At 41.2% G+C, this 16,078-nt stretch overlaps 1 protein-coding gene across 1 annotated transcript in view; it reads left to right on the forward strand.

Annotated features, from left to right (window-relative positions):
- Positions 1-6,519: 6,519 nt before the first annotated feature.
- The window catches only part of LOC127570255 (zinc finger protein 385D-like), a 471,540-nt gene continuing 461,981 nt past the window's right edge, over positions 6,520-16,078 (forward strand). Inside the window, 1 exon segment of the mRNA XM_052015599.1 lies at positions 6,520-6,903. Coding sequence (XP_051871559.1) covers positions 6,894-6,903 — 10 coding nt within the window. The 5' untranslated portion in view covers positions 6,520-6,893.

Consider the following 16,078-nt stretch of genomic DNA (forward strand, 5'->3'; position numbering starts at 1 on the left):
GTGTTTCCAGCACTTTCTGCTTTAATTGTAACTCTGGTGTACTGGTTAATGTCTCAGTCAATGCCACACCAGGGCAACTGTTCTGTGGATGCAAATAACCAGCCAAGTTTGAAAATATCCCGATGCAGGGTCTTGACCTGAAATGTCGACCGTCTGCCACCCAATCCACTGAGTTCCTTTGCTCCCAAGTTGCGTCATCTGCAGTCTCTTGTGTCTCCAAGTTTGAAAGTGTGCTGGGTTCAAGTCTGGAGGGAGCATTGGCCAGAGGCCAAGTCTGGCTGTGCTGAGCGGAGGCAGGAACACCAGAGGCCAGCACTGAGGGTGGTTGGGTGAAGGTATGGGGCCCAGAGCTGATGGCGGGGGGAGCTTCAACTCAAGTTATTAAGTAAATCTGAAATTAAAAAAAAGCTATTCACAGCTGAAGTAACCATAATATTACCAAACTGTCATTCAGAATCTACTAGTTCCCATCCCTGAAGCTCTTTGCTGAAACATCAATCTCTCCTGCACTTTACTTCCTCCCCAGTTTAGGAGCAATTAGAGATGGACAATAAACACAGGGACTGAGAGAGGTATTTACGTTATATATTTAATGACGAAAAACTCCCCAGCCTCTCTCCAGCACTCCAAGTCTCCACCTCTCTCCTGCCTTCTCCTCCATTCCCACATCGCATGAGGGCGTGTGACCCCCGAGACTGAGTGCAGAGAGAGTCTGACGCAGATGCAGGAGGGGACTAGGAGAAAGCTTAATCCAGGTCAATGATGTGTGAGTGTGAGGACCAGAGCAGGGAGAAGTAAGGGTAGAGATTCGCAGATCAGGAAACACTTCAGATTGATAAAGCTATAATACAACAGTAATTTGGAGAGCTGGGTTGTCCTGCCTCTGGTGTGCAGCGAATGTTGCTGCAGACACGTAATCCTGGTGACTACATGGTGCTGGCTGCTCACCATAAATTGCTTGGTTAGGTTACTGGATGCACATGACATGGTGTTCAGGCTGGCTTTGGGATTCTGGGTCCTGCCTCCCAGCCACTCTTTTGATCCAATGGAAAAATGGCCATCCCTCATCAAAATCATACATGACTGCAAAATATCCTTTAAAGTAAATAAATTTTACTGGTGAGAGAGGGGAGAAGAGAGTATGTCCAGGGTGGGTGGGGTCATTGATTATGTTGGCTGCTTTACTGAGGCAGCAAGAAGTACAGACATAGTCCATGGAGGGGAGGCTGGTTTCCGTGATGTGCTGAGCTGTGTCCACAACTTTCTGCAGTTTCTTGTGGTCCCCAGCAGAGCAGTTGCCATTGCCAAGCCTGGATGCATCCAGATAGAATGCTTTCTATGGTGCATCAATAAAAATTGGTGAGGATCAAAGAGGACAAGCCAAATTTCTTTTGCCTCCTGAGGAAGTAGAGGTGCTGGTGAGCTTTCTTGGCCATGGCATCTACGTGGTTGGACCAGGACAGGCTATTGGTGATGTTCACTCCAAGGAACTTGAAGCTCTCAACCCTCTTGAGCTCAGCACCATTGATGTAAACAGGAGCATGTGCACTGCCCCTCTTCCTGAAGTCAATGACCAGCTCTTTTGTTTTGCTGACATTGAGGGAAAGGTTGTTGTCATGACACCATGTCACTAGGCTCTCTACCTCCTTCCTGTACTCTGACTCATCGTTATTTGAGATACACCCACTACTGTGGTAGCATCTGCAAACTTGTAGATGGAGTTAGAGCAGAATCTGGCCACAATAATGCAGGGCTGTTTGCAATTGAAGGTATTGTATCATTTGCTGAAAAATAAAGTTCCTTTGTTTTTCCCCATTGTTTTACCTTGGCTTCAACATTGACAGACTGTAATGTGACAAAGTGACACGTTCTATTTCCCCCTCAGGTGGGTGAACAGTTAATGCTGAATCAGCAAGTTTTGGAAAGTAAGCCATTGCCATTAGGAACAGGGTTGAGTCTGGCCGAATTAATTGCACACAGAATTGCAGTCAACAAAAGAGATATGACTCTCAATAATCAGAATTGCATTTAAACTCAAGTCCCTGAGGTAAAAGGCTAGTATTGAAACCAGTGTGCAGTCTGGTTCTCCTATTTATTTTTGCTTGACGCACATTAAAATAAGAAATGTTTTTTTAAATAAAACAAATGATTGTTTAATATGCAGCAGACATAGAAGAATGCAGCCTCCCTCTGCAAACTGTGCAAGAGATAAGGCCGAAACATTTCTCAGGGTCTTCAGCCAAATGTGCCAGGTGTTCGATTCCACTCAGCTTTTATAAGACATCTAGAATTGGGTAACTGGAGACACCCCACATAAGGATAAGCTGCTGGTGAAAGATTTGGCACAACAAAGTCAGAAGGGACCTGGCGATACCTGGCTATGGTGCTGAGTGCTTACATATCACAAGTAATAGCTCCCCTGGGCAGGCTTCTCCTGTGTTGCCAGGACCCTGACATTTACCCAATGATGTGGAGAATTGGCTTGGTAGGTCTCTTCCACAACAAGCGGGATAAACCTAACAGTCAATTACCAGCCCATCACCCACGTACCAGTGGGAAACAGTAATCACTGGTTTTATTAAGTGATCTCTGTGCACTTGTAACTTGCTCAGAGTTCTGTTTTTGCCAGATTAATGGGTTCCAAAACTTGTTGCATCTGATTCGGATTCCAACATAAAGGAGAGCGTCTGCAGGAGGGGAGAGAGAAACTGCCCACAAATAGAGTCATAAATTTGGCCCATTGTGCCCAAGTAACGGCTGTCTATTCAGGGCAACCCCCCAAGTTCCATTCCCCCACCCCCTCTCTGTGTGGTGTATAATTTATGTTAATGTTCTTCTTGTGAATGCTGCTTATCTGATGCTATGTGCCTGTGATGCTGCTGCAAGTAAATTTTACATTGCACCTGTGCACACATGGACTTGTGCCCATGACAATAAACCTGACTTGACAAGTTCTTCCTCACTATGTAGTTATCCGATTCCCTCTCGTAGATCGGAGTGGAACCTGCCTCCACCACCCTTGCATTCCAGGCTCCACCTCATGCTGCATGAAATCTAGTTCTTCGCGTCACTGGTAATTCCCTTCCTTTTTATTTTATATCTCACTGCCTCGATAAAGTAGCCAGCATAATCAAAGACCCCACCCACCCCGGACATTCTCTCTTCTCCCCTTTCCCATCGGGCAGAAGATACAAAAGCCTGAGAGCATGTACCACCAGGCTCAAGGACAGTTTCTATCCCGCTGTTATAAGACTATTGAACAGTTCCTTAGTATGATAAATTGGACTCCTGACCTCAATCTACCTCGTTATGACCTTGCACCTTATTGTCTGCCTGCACTGCTCTTTCTCTGTAGCTGTGACGCTTTATTCTGCATTCTGTTATTGTTTTCCCTTGTACTACCTCAGTGCACTGTTGTAATGAATTGATCTGTATGGACGGTATGCAAGACAAGTCTTTTACTGTACCTCAGTACATGTGACAATAATAAACCAATTTACCAATAAACCACTTTACCAGTTTACCAATACTTGTGGCCGTTAGTCCTTGAAGCCTCCCACTATTCACTGTAGCCTGATCCCTCATTTTTTTAATATATTTCTGTAAGATCTTCCCTTGACCTTTTCTTCTCCAAAGAAAATTGCCCCTGCCTCTCCAGTGTATCCTTGCAACTGTATTCCCTCCTCCCTGTAACACTTCCCTTCTCTGAAAATCTTACTATGAAATCTTACTTCCCACTATGAGACCACTAGGATTGAATGCAGAGCTCCAGAAGAGGCTGGACCAGTGTCTTCTACACTGTTCCTCTATTGATAAAGCCCAGAGTTGTGAAAAGAAGCAGAAAAGGCTGCAAACACGCAGCAGGTCAGGCTGCATCTGTGGGAAGAGAACCAGAGTTAATGTTTCAGGTCAAAGACCCTTTGTCAGAACATAAAAGGAGACAAAGGAAGCTTGTTAAACTGCATGGAGGGTGGGGGAGGGGTGTCTCTGACAGGGTAAAACGTGTGTGTCCATGAGGATAGGCTGTAAACCAGCTTATCTGGTCAATGCCAGAATGGGAGCAGTTGGAGGGTGAGAACATAAATTGGTAAATTGGTTTATTATTGTCACATGTACCGAGGTACCGTGAAAAACTTGTCTTGCATACCGATCATACAGATCAATTCATTACAACAGTGCACTGAGGTAGTACAGGGGAAAACGATAACAGAATGCAGAATGAAGTGTAACAGTTACAGAGAAAGTGCAGTGCAGGCAGACAATAAGGTGCAAGGTCATAACGAGGTAGATTGTGAGGTCAAGAGTCCATCTTATCATACTAGGGGACCATTCAATAGCCTTATAACAGGGGGTTAGAAGCTGTCCTTGAGCCTGGTGGTACGTGCTTTCAGGCTTTTGTATCTTCTGCCCGATAGGAGAGGGGAGAAGAGAGAATGTCTGGGGTGGGTTGATTATGCTGGCTGCTTTACCAAGGCAGCGAGAAGTATAGACAGAGTCCATGGACAAAAGAACACAGACAAGAGAATGTAGGAGTTCCAAAATGCAGAACAGGCAGAAGTGCCCAGGAGGTCAGGTGGTCAGGCTGGATATGTCCTCCAGTGAAAAGAAAACATGAAAAATCAAACAACAAATCTGAGCTAATACCACAGAAGGATGACTGATACAGACAGGGAAATGAGGTTACCTGAAGTTGTAGAATTCAATTTGGAATCCAGAAGGCTGTAACATGCCTAGAGGGAAGATGAGGTGCAGATGCTCAAGCTTGTGTTGGGCTTCATTGTAACACTGCCACGCACAGTAGATCAGAATGGATGTGGGATGGGGGACTAGAGTGGCAAGCAACAAGAAGCTCAGGGTCACCTCTGCAGACTGAATACAGGTAATCCGCAAAGCCGTCATCCAATGTGCATTCCGTTTCTCCAATGTGGAGGAGACCACATGGTATTGGTATTGGTTTATTATTGTCACTTGTACCGAGGTATAGTGAAAAATTTGTTTTGCATACCGATCGTACATGCAATTCATTACACAGTGCAGTTACATTGGGTTAGTACAGAGTGCATTGATATAGTACAGGTAAAAACAGTAACAGTACAAAGTGTCACAGCTACAGAGGAAGTGCAGTGCAATAAGGTGCAAGGTCACAACAAGCTAGATCGTGAAATCATAATGTGAGCACTGACTGGATGACACTGGATTGGAAGAAGAGCAAGTGAATCACTGCCTCAATTCCCTGATCTTTCAGAAATCTTATCATCTCTTTAAATATCCCTAATGATCCCCAACCCTCTGCAGTAGGGAATTCCGGAGGTACACTACCCGATGCAAGAAGAAATTCCTATGCACCTCAGTTTTAAATGACTCCTGCTTATTTTGTAACCATGGCTCCCAACAATGGAAGCATCTTGTCATCTACCCTGATGTTTACCCCTGAGATCTTATGATTTAATAGGGTCACCTTTTATTCTTCTGAACTCCAAGGAACGCAGATCCTACTCCGTTTGTAACGCTCTCAGGAATTAGCCTGGAGAATTTCTTCTGGACTCCATCCAATGCCAGTGTATTTTTTTTCAGTTAAATAATTGGGCAAAAATGTACACAGTACTCCAGGGGTGACCTCATTAACACACTGTACAATTGTTATAATACTTCTCTGTTTAGAAACTCTAACGCCCTTGCAAAAAAGGCCAGACGCCATTTGTTTTCCTAATTACTTGCTGCACCTACCTGCTGACCTCTTGCGACTCTTTCACAAGAACACCTAGGTCCCTCTGTATTCCACTCACTTGCATCTCCTGTCCATTTAGATCATAGTCTGCCTTTCGATTCCTCTTACTGAAGTGCATGACCTCACACCTTCCCACATTAACTTCCACTTGCCAACTCACTGGAGACAGAGGGTTGGAGAAGACAATTAAAGTACAAAATGTTTTTTGACCTTTAATATACAGTACCAAAATTATAGACAATAGAAGCAATGGCGATGCAGTAAAACCATTGCAATACCAATTGTAACACTCCTGTTAGGAAACAACTAAGGCCTTTTCCTTCATATTTTCACTGCCATTTTGCATTACCAGCAATGAGGCCAATCAAGTGATTCACCACAAGTTGAGTGATGCCATCTGACCAGTACATAAATAGGCAAGTTGATATGTTTGGCATTTGTGGCATCACGTTGGATTGTTTACATGTATTTTGTTACATATGAGAGCAGAAACAGATGGCATATGGGTTTTTGCCTTATTCCTATTGCGCACACAGCTCTCTTATGTTTCAGTTGTTGCTAGCTTCAAACTGGAGGCTGACAAAATGATGTTGCTTTCAAGCAGAAAGTGAGAAATATGTTTTATTTTTGCCACTGTAAAAAGCTGTGCCTCATATTAGCAGGGGGAGGGGAAAGATTGCTCCTATGGACATGAGCTCTGAGCCTGAAGGCTCCTTCACACTGCAGCTGAACAGCTCTTAAAATGCAATGTGAAAGCCTGCAGATTAGCTGCGCTTAGGAGCAGTGATTTGATGCAATTTCAGACTGGTTGAATTGCTGTCCAGTGAGTGTTGGGTTCCGTTATCCTAGCAGACCTTTTCACGTAGTTCCCTCATGTACTTGTCTGTAGCTCAGCTGCGGACACTGTTAGTCTCGTATTGTTTTAGTTTGGTTTTATACAATCAAACTGCCGTCTGTGAGGAAACCATTCACCCACAGGGTGCAGGAACCATAGTTAGTGTTTTATTTAGATCTGATACTTCACAGTGTGATTCAAACTGCCTGTGTGAAGAAAATAGACAAAGCTCAAGAGACTGCTCTATTCATCTCTGTAATAGTTTTTGTGCCACAGGAGGCTTAAGAGGATCTGTACTGTTTGGACCACCTTTCATTAGCATTGAACGCAATGCTGCTGGGTGAGTTAATGTGAGCAAATAACAAAAGACAAAGCTACAACATGAAAGCAGGGAAGCAAGCGTTGTTTCTTTAGCAGTGCTGATTTCCGTCATGCTTTCACCTCGTATAATACAACTGAGAAGTGTGATATACTTGAATGACGAAGAGGTAGCAGTTTGCTCTCAGTGTGATTTTCCTTGTAGACTGCACAACCTAGTTTTCAGCCTCTGTATCAGAATGCAATGCTTCACTGTTTACGTTGAATGATTTTAATGGGTTTGCATAAAAGTCTGTAAAACATGGTTGCATTGTTTGATTGCAATGTATTTCATCGCATCTGATGATAAAGAATGCTTAATTGTATTGCATTCTTTAGTTAGAATTTCTACTCAGATGGATACTTTTGGGGGGGAATCTATTGCATTGGAAATATTCACTTTTTATGGATCTTAGTGAACAAGGATTTGATTTAATTTCTCTCTTTTAGCATTTTTATTCTCAATGCTGTCGATTCATTTTCTTTAGGTAGCTTTAAAGCTGCAGCTAAATGACATTGTTTTATGACAATGAGTGCCATGTATTGTTGAATACTTAAAATGTATTTAGCTTATAATAAGAAAACATCAGTTGCTGGATTCTACTTGTATATGAGAGTGATGTAAAACTTGTCACCTGTTTTTGATGGTAACATATGATGTAGATGCAGTGATACCCAATGACAGGTCAATTATAATATGGTGCCCATAATTATATATAACCCATTTTCACATGAGCATGACATTGTTAAAGTCTAGGTTCAGTGTTAGCAAGGTAAACCCAGGGCAAGCGAATTCATCACCTGTCTTTGGGCTCCAGTAATTCAGTAGTGTGAAGAAATCTATTTTTTATTGCATGTTTTGTGTGTGTTAATGCAAGATGAAGGATGATAGTGCTGGGAAATGGAATATTAAATACATACAGTATACTGTAGAGGGTCTTAAACTTGGTTGAGAAAGACATGTTCCATAAGCACGGTAGCCAGGCCTCTGATGTGTAAACTGCCATCTGCTGATTTCACAGGGTTTAGGATCTATCTTCTATACATTACAGACCATAATTGTTCAGCTGCTTTGAAAGGAGATTTATGAACTCAGATGTCATAATTATTTTGTGATATGCATTATATGATGTGATCAACAGCGATTACCATGAAATATTTGGCTAGAGTCTGGCATTGTTCCAATTTCTTGAAAATTACCTGATCTTCTAAAGAACTACAGGATTTTTTCTATAATCGATCGCTGTCTTTCCTGAAAGAAAAATGTCTCTTGGGCTTTGCTGAGCAGATTTATTTTATACCATTTCTAAGTCAGGATAGCAGAAATGTGGTGGACTTGTACTGATGAAGAGCTAGATTTGGATCAGCCAATGCTTTGTCTGTGGCACTTTTAATAACTTTGTTCATGTAAAATACCGCAGAAAATGAGTAAGGACAAAGAAAGTTATTTTAAAACAAAATGTTAACTTTAGCAGTTAAAGTATCATCTTTACAATTAAAAATATACTTCTTTCAAAGAGATTGTGCATTATTCCAAATGACCAAGGGTATTGGTGTCATGGTCAACCTTTGGCCTATTACAGCTTTAGCAATCTTCACCCATTTGGAACTTGTTTAAAAAGATTAGAAGGCACTTTTGTTTTCAAGCATTGTCTTTTTGCTGCACAATGATGTGAGGATTAGAGAGAAATATAAAAATATGAACTTTTTACTACATAACCTACAAAACAAAGGCATGTACATAATCTGTTTTTATTTATTCATTAATACTAACAAAGCCAGCCAGCATTTATTACTCAACCAGATTTCCCTCAAGAAGGTGGTCATGAGCCACCTTCTTGAACTCCTGCAGTCCTTCTGGTGAAAGTATTCCCAGAGCTGTTTGGTAGGGAGTTTCCAGGATTTAGATCCAGAGATGATGACCACTAGCAATACATTTCAAGGTGAGGATGGTATGTGACTTGAAGGGGATCCTGCAGGTGGTGGTGTTCCCATGCACCTGAAGCCCTTGTACTTATTGCAGGGTTGGGAGGTGGCATTGAAGTGGCCTAGGTGAGTAACAGTGGTGCATTTTGTAGATTGCACGCACCTCGGCACTTTGCACCAATGGTGAGGGAATAATACAGAGTGCTAGTTAGGACACTGGTCAAGCAGGGTGGCTTTGTCTTGGATGGAATTGACCTGGTGTCATCTATGCAAGTGGAGAGTATTCCATCGTTTTTTGGACGTGCCTTGCAGATGTGTCAGGAGGTGATTCACTTACCATAGATATCCAGTCCTTAACCTGCTCCTGTAGGCACTGTACTTATATGGCTGTTTCAGTTATGTAGATTTCAAATAAAAGTAATTGCATTAGAATAAAGTATTTTATATTATTAAAGGTTAAAATGGACAATGGGAACAATATAGTAATAAAGCTTTAACACTGATAGATTTGTATTTTTCTCAGATCCCACCATATGGTAATTGGTAAATTGGTTTACTATTTCACATGTGAAAAACTATTTTACAGTGAAAAACTTGTCTTGCATACAATCCATACAGATCATTTCATTACATCAGTGCATTGAGGTAGTACAGGGTAAAACAATAACAGAATGCAGAATAAAGTGTGACACTTACAGAGAAAGTGCAGTGCAGGCAGACAATAAGGTACAAGGTCATAATGAGGTAGATTGCAAGGTCAAGAGTCCATTTTATAGTATTAGGGAACCGTTCAGTAGTCTTATAACAGCGGGATAGAAGCTGTCCTTGAGCCTGGTATGAATTAGAAGCTTGATAAACCTGGTCTTTCAAATGAGATGTATTCATCTGAGTTACCAGCTTAATGTAACTATGACAGTGGATGCTCATCTGTTCAATGCTGTTGTAATGTAAAAATATTCCGTGCTCTTGGCCATTTGTGTTTTAATGAATATGACCATTTGGCATGAGAGATTCATTGAAAAGTACCTCTTAGCTTATGATTGGAAGTGAAGAAATGCAAGCTAATAAATTAGCTTGGTGCTCAGAGCATCCATGTCTGTGATTTCAGAAATGGCAACCATTGTGACCGTGTTTACATAAACAGCAGTTTTTGACCTGCAGTTGACCATACAGTGTTTCATAAAGACTTTGACCGGCATGCTATTCCAGTACTGTAAACTGTGAAGATACCTGGTGCCTGGAGGATTATGAGATTTCCAACCTGTTCTTGTCACTGGTTCTGTAGGGAATGAGTCACGCCGTTCGAAAGAAGCTCCTCTGTGGGGCTGAAGACAAAAACCAAACAGGCCCACCTGACAAAGTATGACCAGGTCAAGGCTGGCATCGGATCCAACATTGTTCATAATTATTACCTCAAATCAGTATGTTGATGCAATTGTGCATTAGATAATTATAATTTATTTTTAGAATACTCTTTTTTACTCCATTACTATCTGACATTGAGGTGGAGACTCTGAGCTCAGTGATATCAGTCAAATATGTGACAGTTACATTCATTACCCAGACAGGCATTTGGACAAGTCACTGAAGATCTATTCCTTAACGTAACCATCATGAGCCAAAGGGGCTCTGTAGCTCAGACTAAAAGTCAGTTTGAATTAGTTTTAACTGTATATAAGTGTCATTAAAATTCTAACATTCTGAACTGTTGCCGGCACCCAGTCCAGAGCACAGAAAGTGAAATTAATCTTTCTGTGAAAGCAGAATTTAAAAGGCAGAATTTAAAAGCAATGCTACATAGTGAGCAGGTAATTTATTTCATTGAAAGGTACAAGGAGCATTGCATATTGGGAGTGATTAATGTTACATTTAATCAGCAACCTCTTCCCCTTCTGGTAACACAGTTGTCTGAGTGTTAAATTTATTATTATTGATTAGGCATTTCAAAATCCCTTTAGAGGTCTCCACTAGATATGCAGAGTTACAAATACTGACATCTTCCAGATAGTCACAGGATATATGCATAGCTAATTACAGTTCATCATTTGTTTTCCTCTGTTACACAATGCACGGCAATCTGACGCTGGCAAATCCATTTGCAGAAATTGATAGATGCCTTTCCCAATTTTCTTTGCTCTCTCATAATCAAAGCTTTCACTGAAATGCTTTAAAATACTATCCAGTGCTGAATTGTTCTAAATTTACAAAAATCCTTTTGAATAATTATTACTAGTGCTTCCAGAATTCTCCATTTTTTTTGTGACCTTGCATTATGTGAATTCTGATGGACTCTTAAAAGCACAAACTGCTCAAAATTCGTCCAGTAATCCTAATTCCTCAGTGAAAAGCAGGATGTCCCCTCATGAAGTCAGGGATATTCAATATTACTGCAGTGCTGCACCATCTGAAGCAGATCCCCTATCAAATGTGCAGAGGCAGCGTGAGAGGGAGTCCCACAGTCATATCAATGAACCAGAACGTACATTTTATTGCTGCCTCATGCATAAGATTTCCTGCTACGATGCACCGTAAACAGAATAAAATGTGGTCATTTTCACCTGTTGCCACATGATCCAACCACAGTAGTGTCAAAGGACTTTCAATAAGAAATGCAATCATCATTTAGGTCAAAGAGCCACTCAGAAATTTGTCTGGGCTAATAGCTGGCACCACTGTAGCAATGATATCAGTGTGGGTGTTCATCTCGTAACTGAATAATCACTTCTCTTGATCTGGGAGGCTTTGGGAAAGGGATACCTGTGAATGAAAGTTCTGTTCCATAGATCTGTTGAAAACTCGACCAGGGATTTCGGAGATGCAAAGAGAGGGAAATGGTGGATGAATCTGGGAAGCGAATCCAAAAGGGCAGGAGCGTGATGATGAAAGATTCTGCCACAATGGTACCCTGCAGGAAGGGAAGGACATTAGTATCAGCACATGAGGGGCTGCAAGCTCGGAAATAGAGTTGCAGTAGGTTGCAGTGACAGAGAAGGTGAGGGGAGAGACAATTTGTAAACTAGAGTGGGGATTTGGAAGGAATGCTTCAGAACTGGTGTCACTTAGTTCAGACTTCCTCACTAGTCAGTCCAGCAGAAATGGCTAAGCATTTAAATCATGACCTTCAGAAGGCCCAACAGTTGAGACTGGACTTCCATCTCACTGGTTCTTGTGGGATTGCTGTCTATTTCCTTTGGGAGTTGGGGTCAGCCCTCATTTCTCTTTCAACCATCTGAATGTGTTGTCTTGATTTCAGTAATTTTAGTTGTGGAGTTGACTAACTCTCTCTTTTGTCATGCACTTGGGTGTAAATCCCTATTATATATGGTTCTGGCTTAAATAGCTCTGTTCTATCTATGCCTCTGGTTTACTTGACTGGACTGTACAGTTCCTCAAGCCTTTGTAAAGGAGGAAGAATCAATGTAAAAGATTACTTATCTAAAGCATGGTTGTCTGCATTCTTTAAAAGATATTATCCACACACTAACGTTCTCACCTTCCTTCTCTGTGACCTTGTGTGAAACAGACAAGAGTTGGCTTCAGGTTCCAGGCAGCTCTTCTGAAAGTAATCAGTTTTGTATGTTTTGAAGGAGATGATGAGGACAAGTTGGGTGAAGATGATTTAGTGTTGTAAAGAATACATTTTAAAAAGGCTGGAAATAGAAATAGACTTGGTACCACCCAAACAGAAGGTATTTTCATTATTGATACAGTGGAGTGCCAGTAAACGCTTGAATAATTTACCAAGAAAAGCGACGCCGTGATCAGGATTATCCTCAGATCAGGATTTCTATAAAATGATGATAAAAATAGTTAGGCTGCAGACAAAGCTTTGAAACCTATTTATTCATTCAGCTGTTCAGCCTAAAAGGGACAGATGGTGCTTAACAGAAACATATTTTCACAAAAAAAGCAATCAGTTTTCAACAGCGTTCAGCTAGTGTGGAGTAAACTTGCCAGTGGATTGACTGTGGCCAACCTTTTACATCAATTTGAAAATAATTTCAAGAGATGAATTCGATACAACAAAAAGTTGAAATTGCATTTTTGAACTTGATATTTACTTCTCTGGAGTATTTTATGTTTGTCTGAAGTAGAAAAACTACTAATACTTGGTATCTATTACTCAATGGATCAAACCAGACTGAGAGTATATGACACAATCTCCATTAAAGAAAAAATTGGTAATATGTACAGGAGGTGCTGCCTCAAGAAGGCAACATTCATCATCAAAGATCCCCACCATCCGGGCCATGCCATCTTCTCGCAGCTACCATCGGGCAGGAGGTACAGAAGCCTGAAGTCCCACACCACCAGGTTCGAGAACAACTATTTCCTTTCAACCATTCAGTTCTCGAACCAACTGGCAAAACCCTCATCACTACAGTTTAGCAACACTGTGACCACTTTGATCATTTTGCACTGAAATGGACTTTGTTTTTTATTGTTCTAAATGTGTTCTTTCTTGTAAAAATTGTGTATAATTTATGTTTAAGTTTTTCTTGTGAATGTTGCTTATCTGATGCTACGTGCCTGTGATGCTGCTGCAAGTAAGTTTTTCATTGCACCTGTGCACACATGGATTTGTGCATCTGACAATAAACTCAACTTTGACATTGACTTTGACTTTGAATTCCCAGCCCCTTCCTGTATCCCACCAGAATTTTCAAACAGACTTTGAATCATGACTTAGGAAGTGAAGAATGGAGACAATTATTTACCTACTGTGAACGCTAAACTTTTTCAGAGAGTTTTATCTTCTTACAATCCAAAAATCAAGTTATGTTCCATCTGATGCGCAAGTAGAAGACTGTGATTCATAATGCCAGAACATAATCTATTTCATTACCTGCCCATTTTCTGCTATCTCTTCTGGTGAAAATTAGTAGATAAATATAAAGGAAAGAAACTATAATACCTGATTACTTCTTAAATCAGGTTTTTTCCCGCCACTGCATGGTTGGGATTGCCTATTTCACATATTGATCGCATATCACAAAGAAGAACTTCCTGGTATCGATCCTCAATTTGCCTTTCATTACTTTGAAGCTTAATCTAAAGTATTTCTGTGTACTTGCCTTTTCAATATTATTGCTTATCTTATTTTGTTCTCTAAAATCTTGCCCTCTTTCAAATTTGAATATTGAAGCTTTTTGTGATATTTATAGATGACTTAGATGAGGGGGTGGAAGGCTGGGTTAGTAAGTTTGCGGACGACACTAAGATCGGCGGTGTTGTGGATAGTGTGGAGGGCTGTCGGAGCTTACAGAGGGATATTGATAGGATGCAGAGCTGGGCTGACAAGTGGCAGATGGAGTTCAATCTGGAGAAGTGTGAGGTGGTACACTTTGGAAGGACAAACTCCAGGGCAGAGTACAAGGTAAATGGCAAGCTACTTGGCAGTGTTGAGGAGCAGAGGGATCTGGGGGTTCATATTCACAGTTCACTGAAAGTTGCCTCACAGGTGGATAGAGCAGTTGAGAAGGCCTATGGGATGTTAGCTTTCATAAATCATGGGATTGAGTTTAAGAGGCGCGAAGTGATGATGCAGCTTTACAAAACTCTAGTTAGGCCACACTTAGAGTACTGTGTTCAGTTCTGGTCGCCGCATTATAGGAAGGATGTGGAGACATTGGAGAGGGTGCAGAGGAGATTTACCAGGATGCTTCCTGGATTTGAGCATATGGAATATGAGGAGAGGCTTAAGGTGCTAGGGCTTTATTCACTGGAAAGGAGGAGGATGAGAGGAGACATGATAGAGGTATATCAAATATTGAGAGGAATAGATAGACAGTCAGCGCCTCCTTCCCAGGGCACCAATGCTCAAGACAGAAGGGCATGGCTTTAAAGGTTATGGGTGGGAGGTTCAGGGGAGATGTCAGAGGGAGGTTTTTCACCCAGAGAGTGGTTGGTGCATGGAATGCACTGCCTGGGGTGGTGGTGGAGGTGGATACATTGGACAGGTTCAAGAGTTTATTGGATAGGCATATGGAGGAATGTGAGATAGAGGGATATGCAGGAGGAAGGGGTTAGATAGTGTGAGGGTGGTTTGATGGACAGCACAACATGGTGGGCCGAAGGGCCTGTTTTGTGCTGTATGGTTCTATGGTTCTCCACTGTTTTCTCATAAACATAATTTTGAATCTTGGAAATTACCTTATGACTATTTTCTGAGCAGTGTTTAAGACTTAAATGTATCTCCTACTACTTAGTGACTAATATTGGGCACAGTACGCAAGATACTGTCGAATCAGCGCACACTTCCCTGACTCATGATTTGCTGCAATAAAAATTGCAAATGGTGGAAATGCTCAGCAGGTCAGGCAGCATCTGTGGAAAGAGAAACAGTTAACATTTCAAGACCAAGACTCTTTGTCAGGCAATTTTGAGGTTGGATCCTGGATGTGAAAGTTCTATTTCATATTTCCAGCAATTTTTTTGATTTTCATAGTTTGCTGTTCTGACCGCACAGTTCAATATCTGACTGCATTTGTTTGTTTGTTTGCTGCCGCTCTGCATTGGCTGGCTATGATGAACAGTAAGTCTACAGAAGCACCTCCATTATTTTTCGTCTTTGACCGCTTCGTTACACTTCATAGAGTAGGAGATTGTCACCTGGGCTGAATCAGAAGTACAATTGAAAATCTGAAGAAAACTCCAAACTTGCGGCAGGACTGTAACAAAATTAGGATTCATGAACAAGTCTGCAGAATTAATGATTGAATTTCAGTACAGATGGATATTAACTGTTGTGTTTTGGTCAGGGTAATATTGCCAAGTGCATTGTGTCTAAATGGGATAGATAAACAGTAGGACCTTGGCGTACATGTACGCAAATCATTAAAAGTAGGCGATACAGGTGAAGAAAACTTTAAAAAAATAATTGCATGGGGAATTCATTATCAAAGGGAAAAAAATGGAAAGGCAACAATGTTATTTAAGTGTGTGGAGCTCTGGTTGGTTAACACTTGGAATACTGTGAGCTATATTATGTAAACTCTGGTCTCCTTTATATAAAGAGGAACTAAAAGCAGTGGAGAAAATGATTTACCACAACTGAAAGGTTATACCTATGGGGAAAGATTGTACAGTCTGTCTTTATTTGCTATTAAAATAAAAGACCAGGGCTAATTTGTTCAAAATCTTTAAAAGTGTGGAAGATTTTGAAGGAGTAGGTACAGAGAAGGTGGCCCAGAAGTTCAAGTTAACACTTGGTGAACTAACTGGGTGCTTAC

The sequence above is a fragment of the Pristis pectinata genome, chromosome 5 (assembly GCF_009764475.1).
Source record: "Pristis pectinata isolate sPriPec2 chromosome 5, sPriPec2.1.pri, whole genome shotgun sequence".
In the NCBI taxonomy this organism is placed as follows: Eukaryota; Metazoa; Chordata; class Chondrichthyes; order Rhinopristiformes; family Pristidae; genus Pristis; species Pristis pectinata.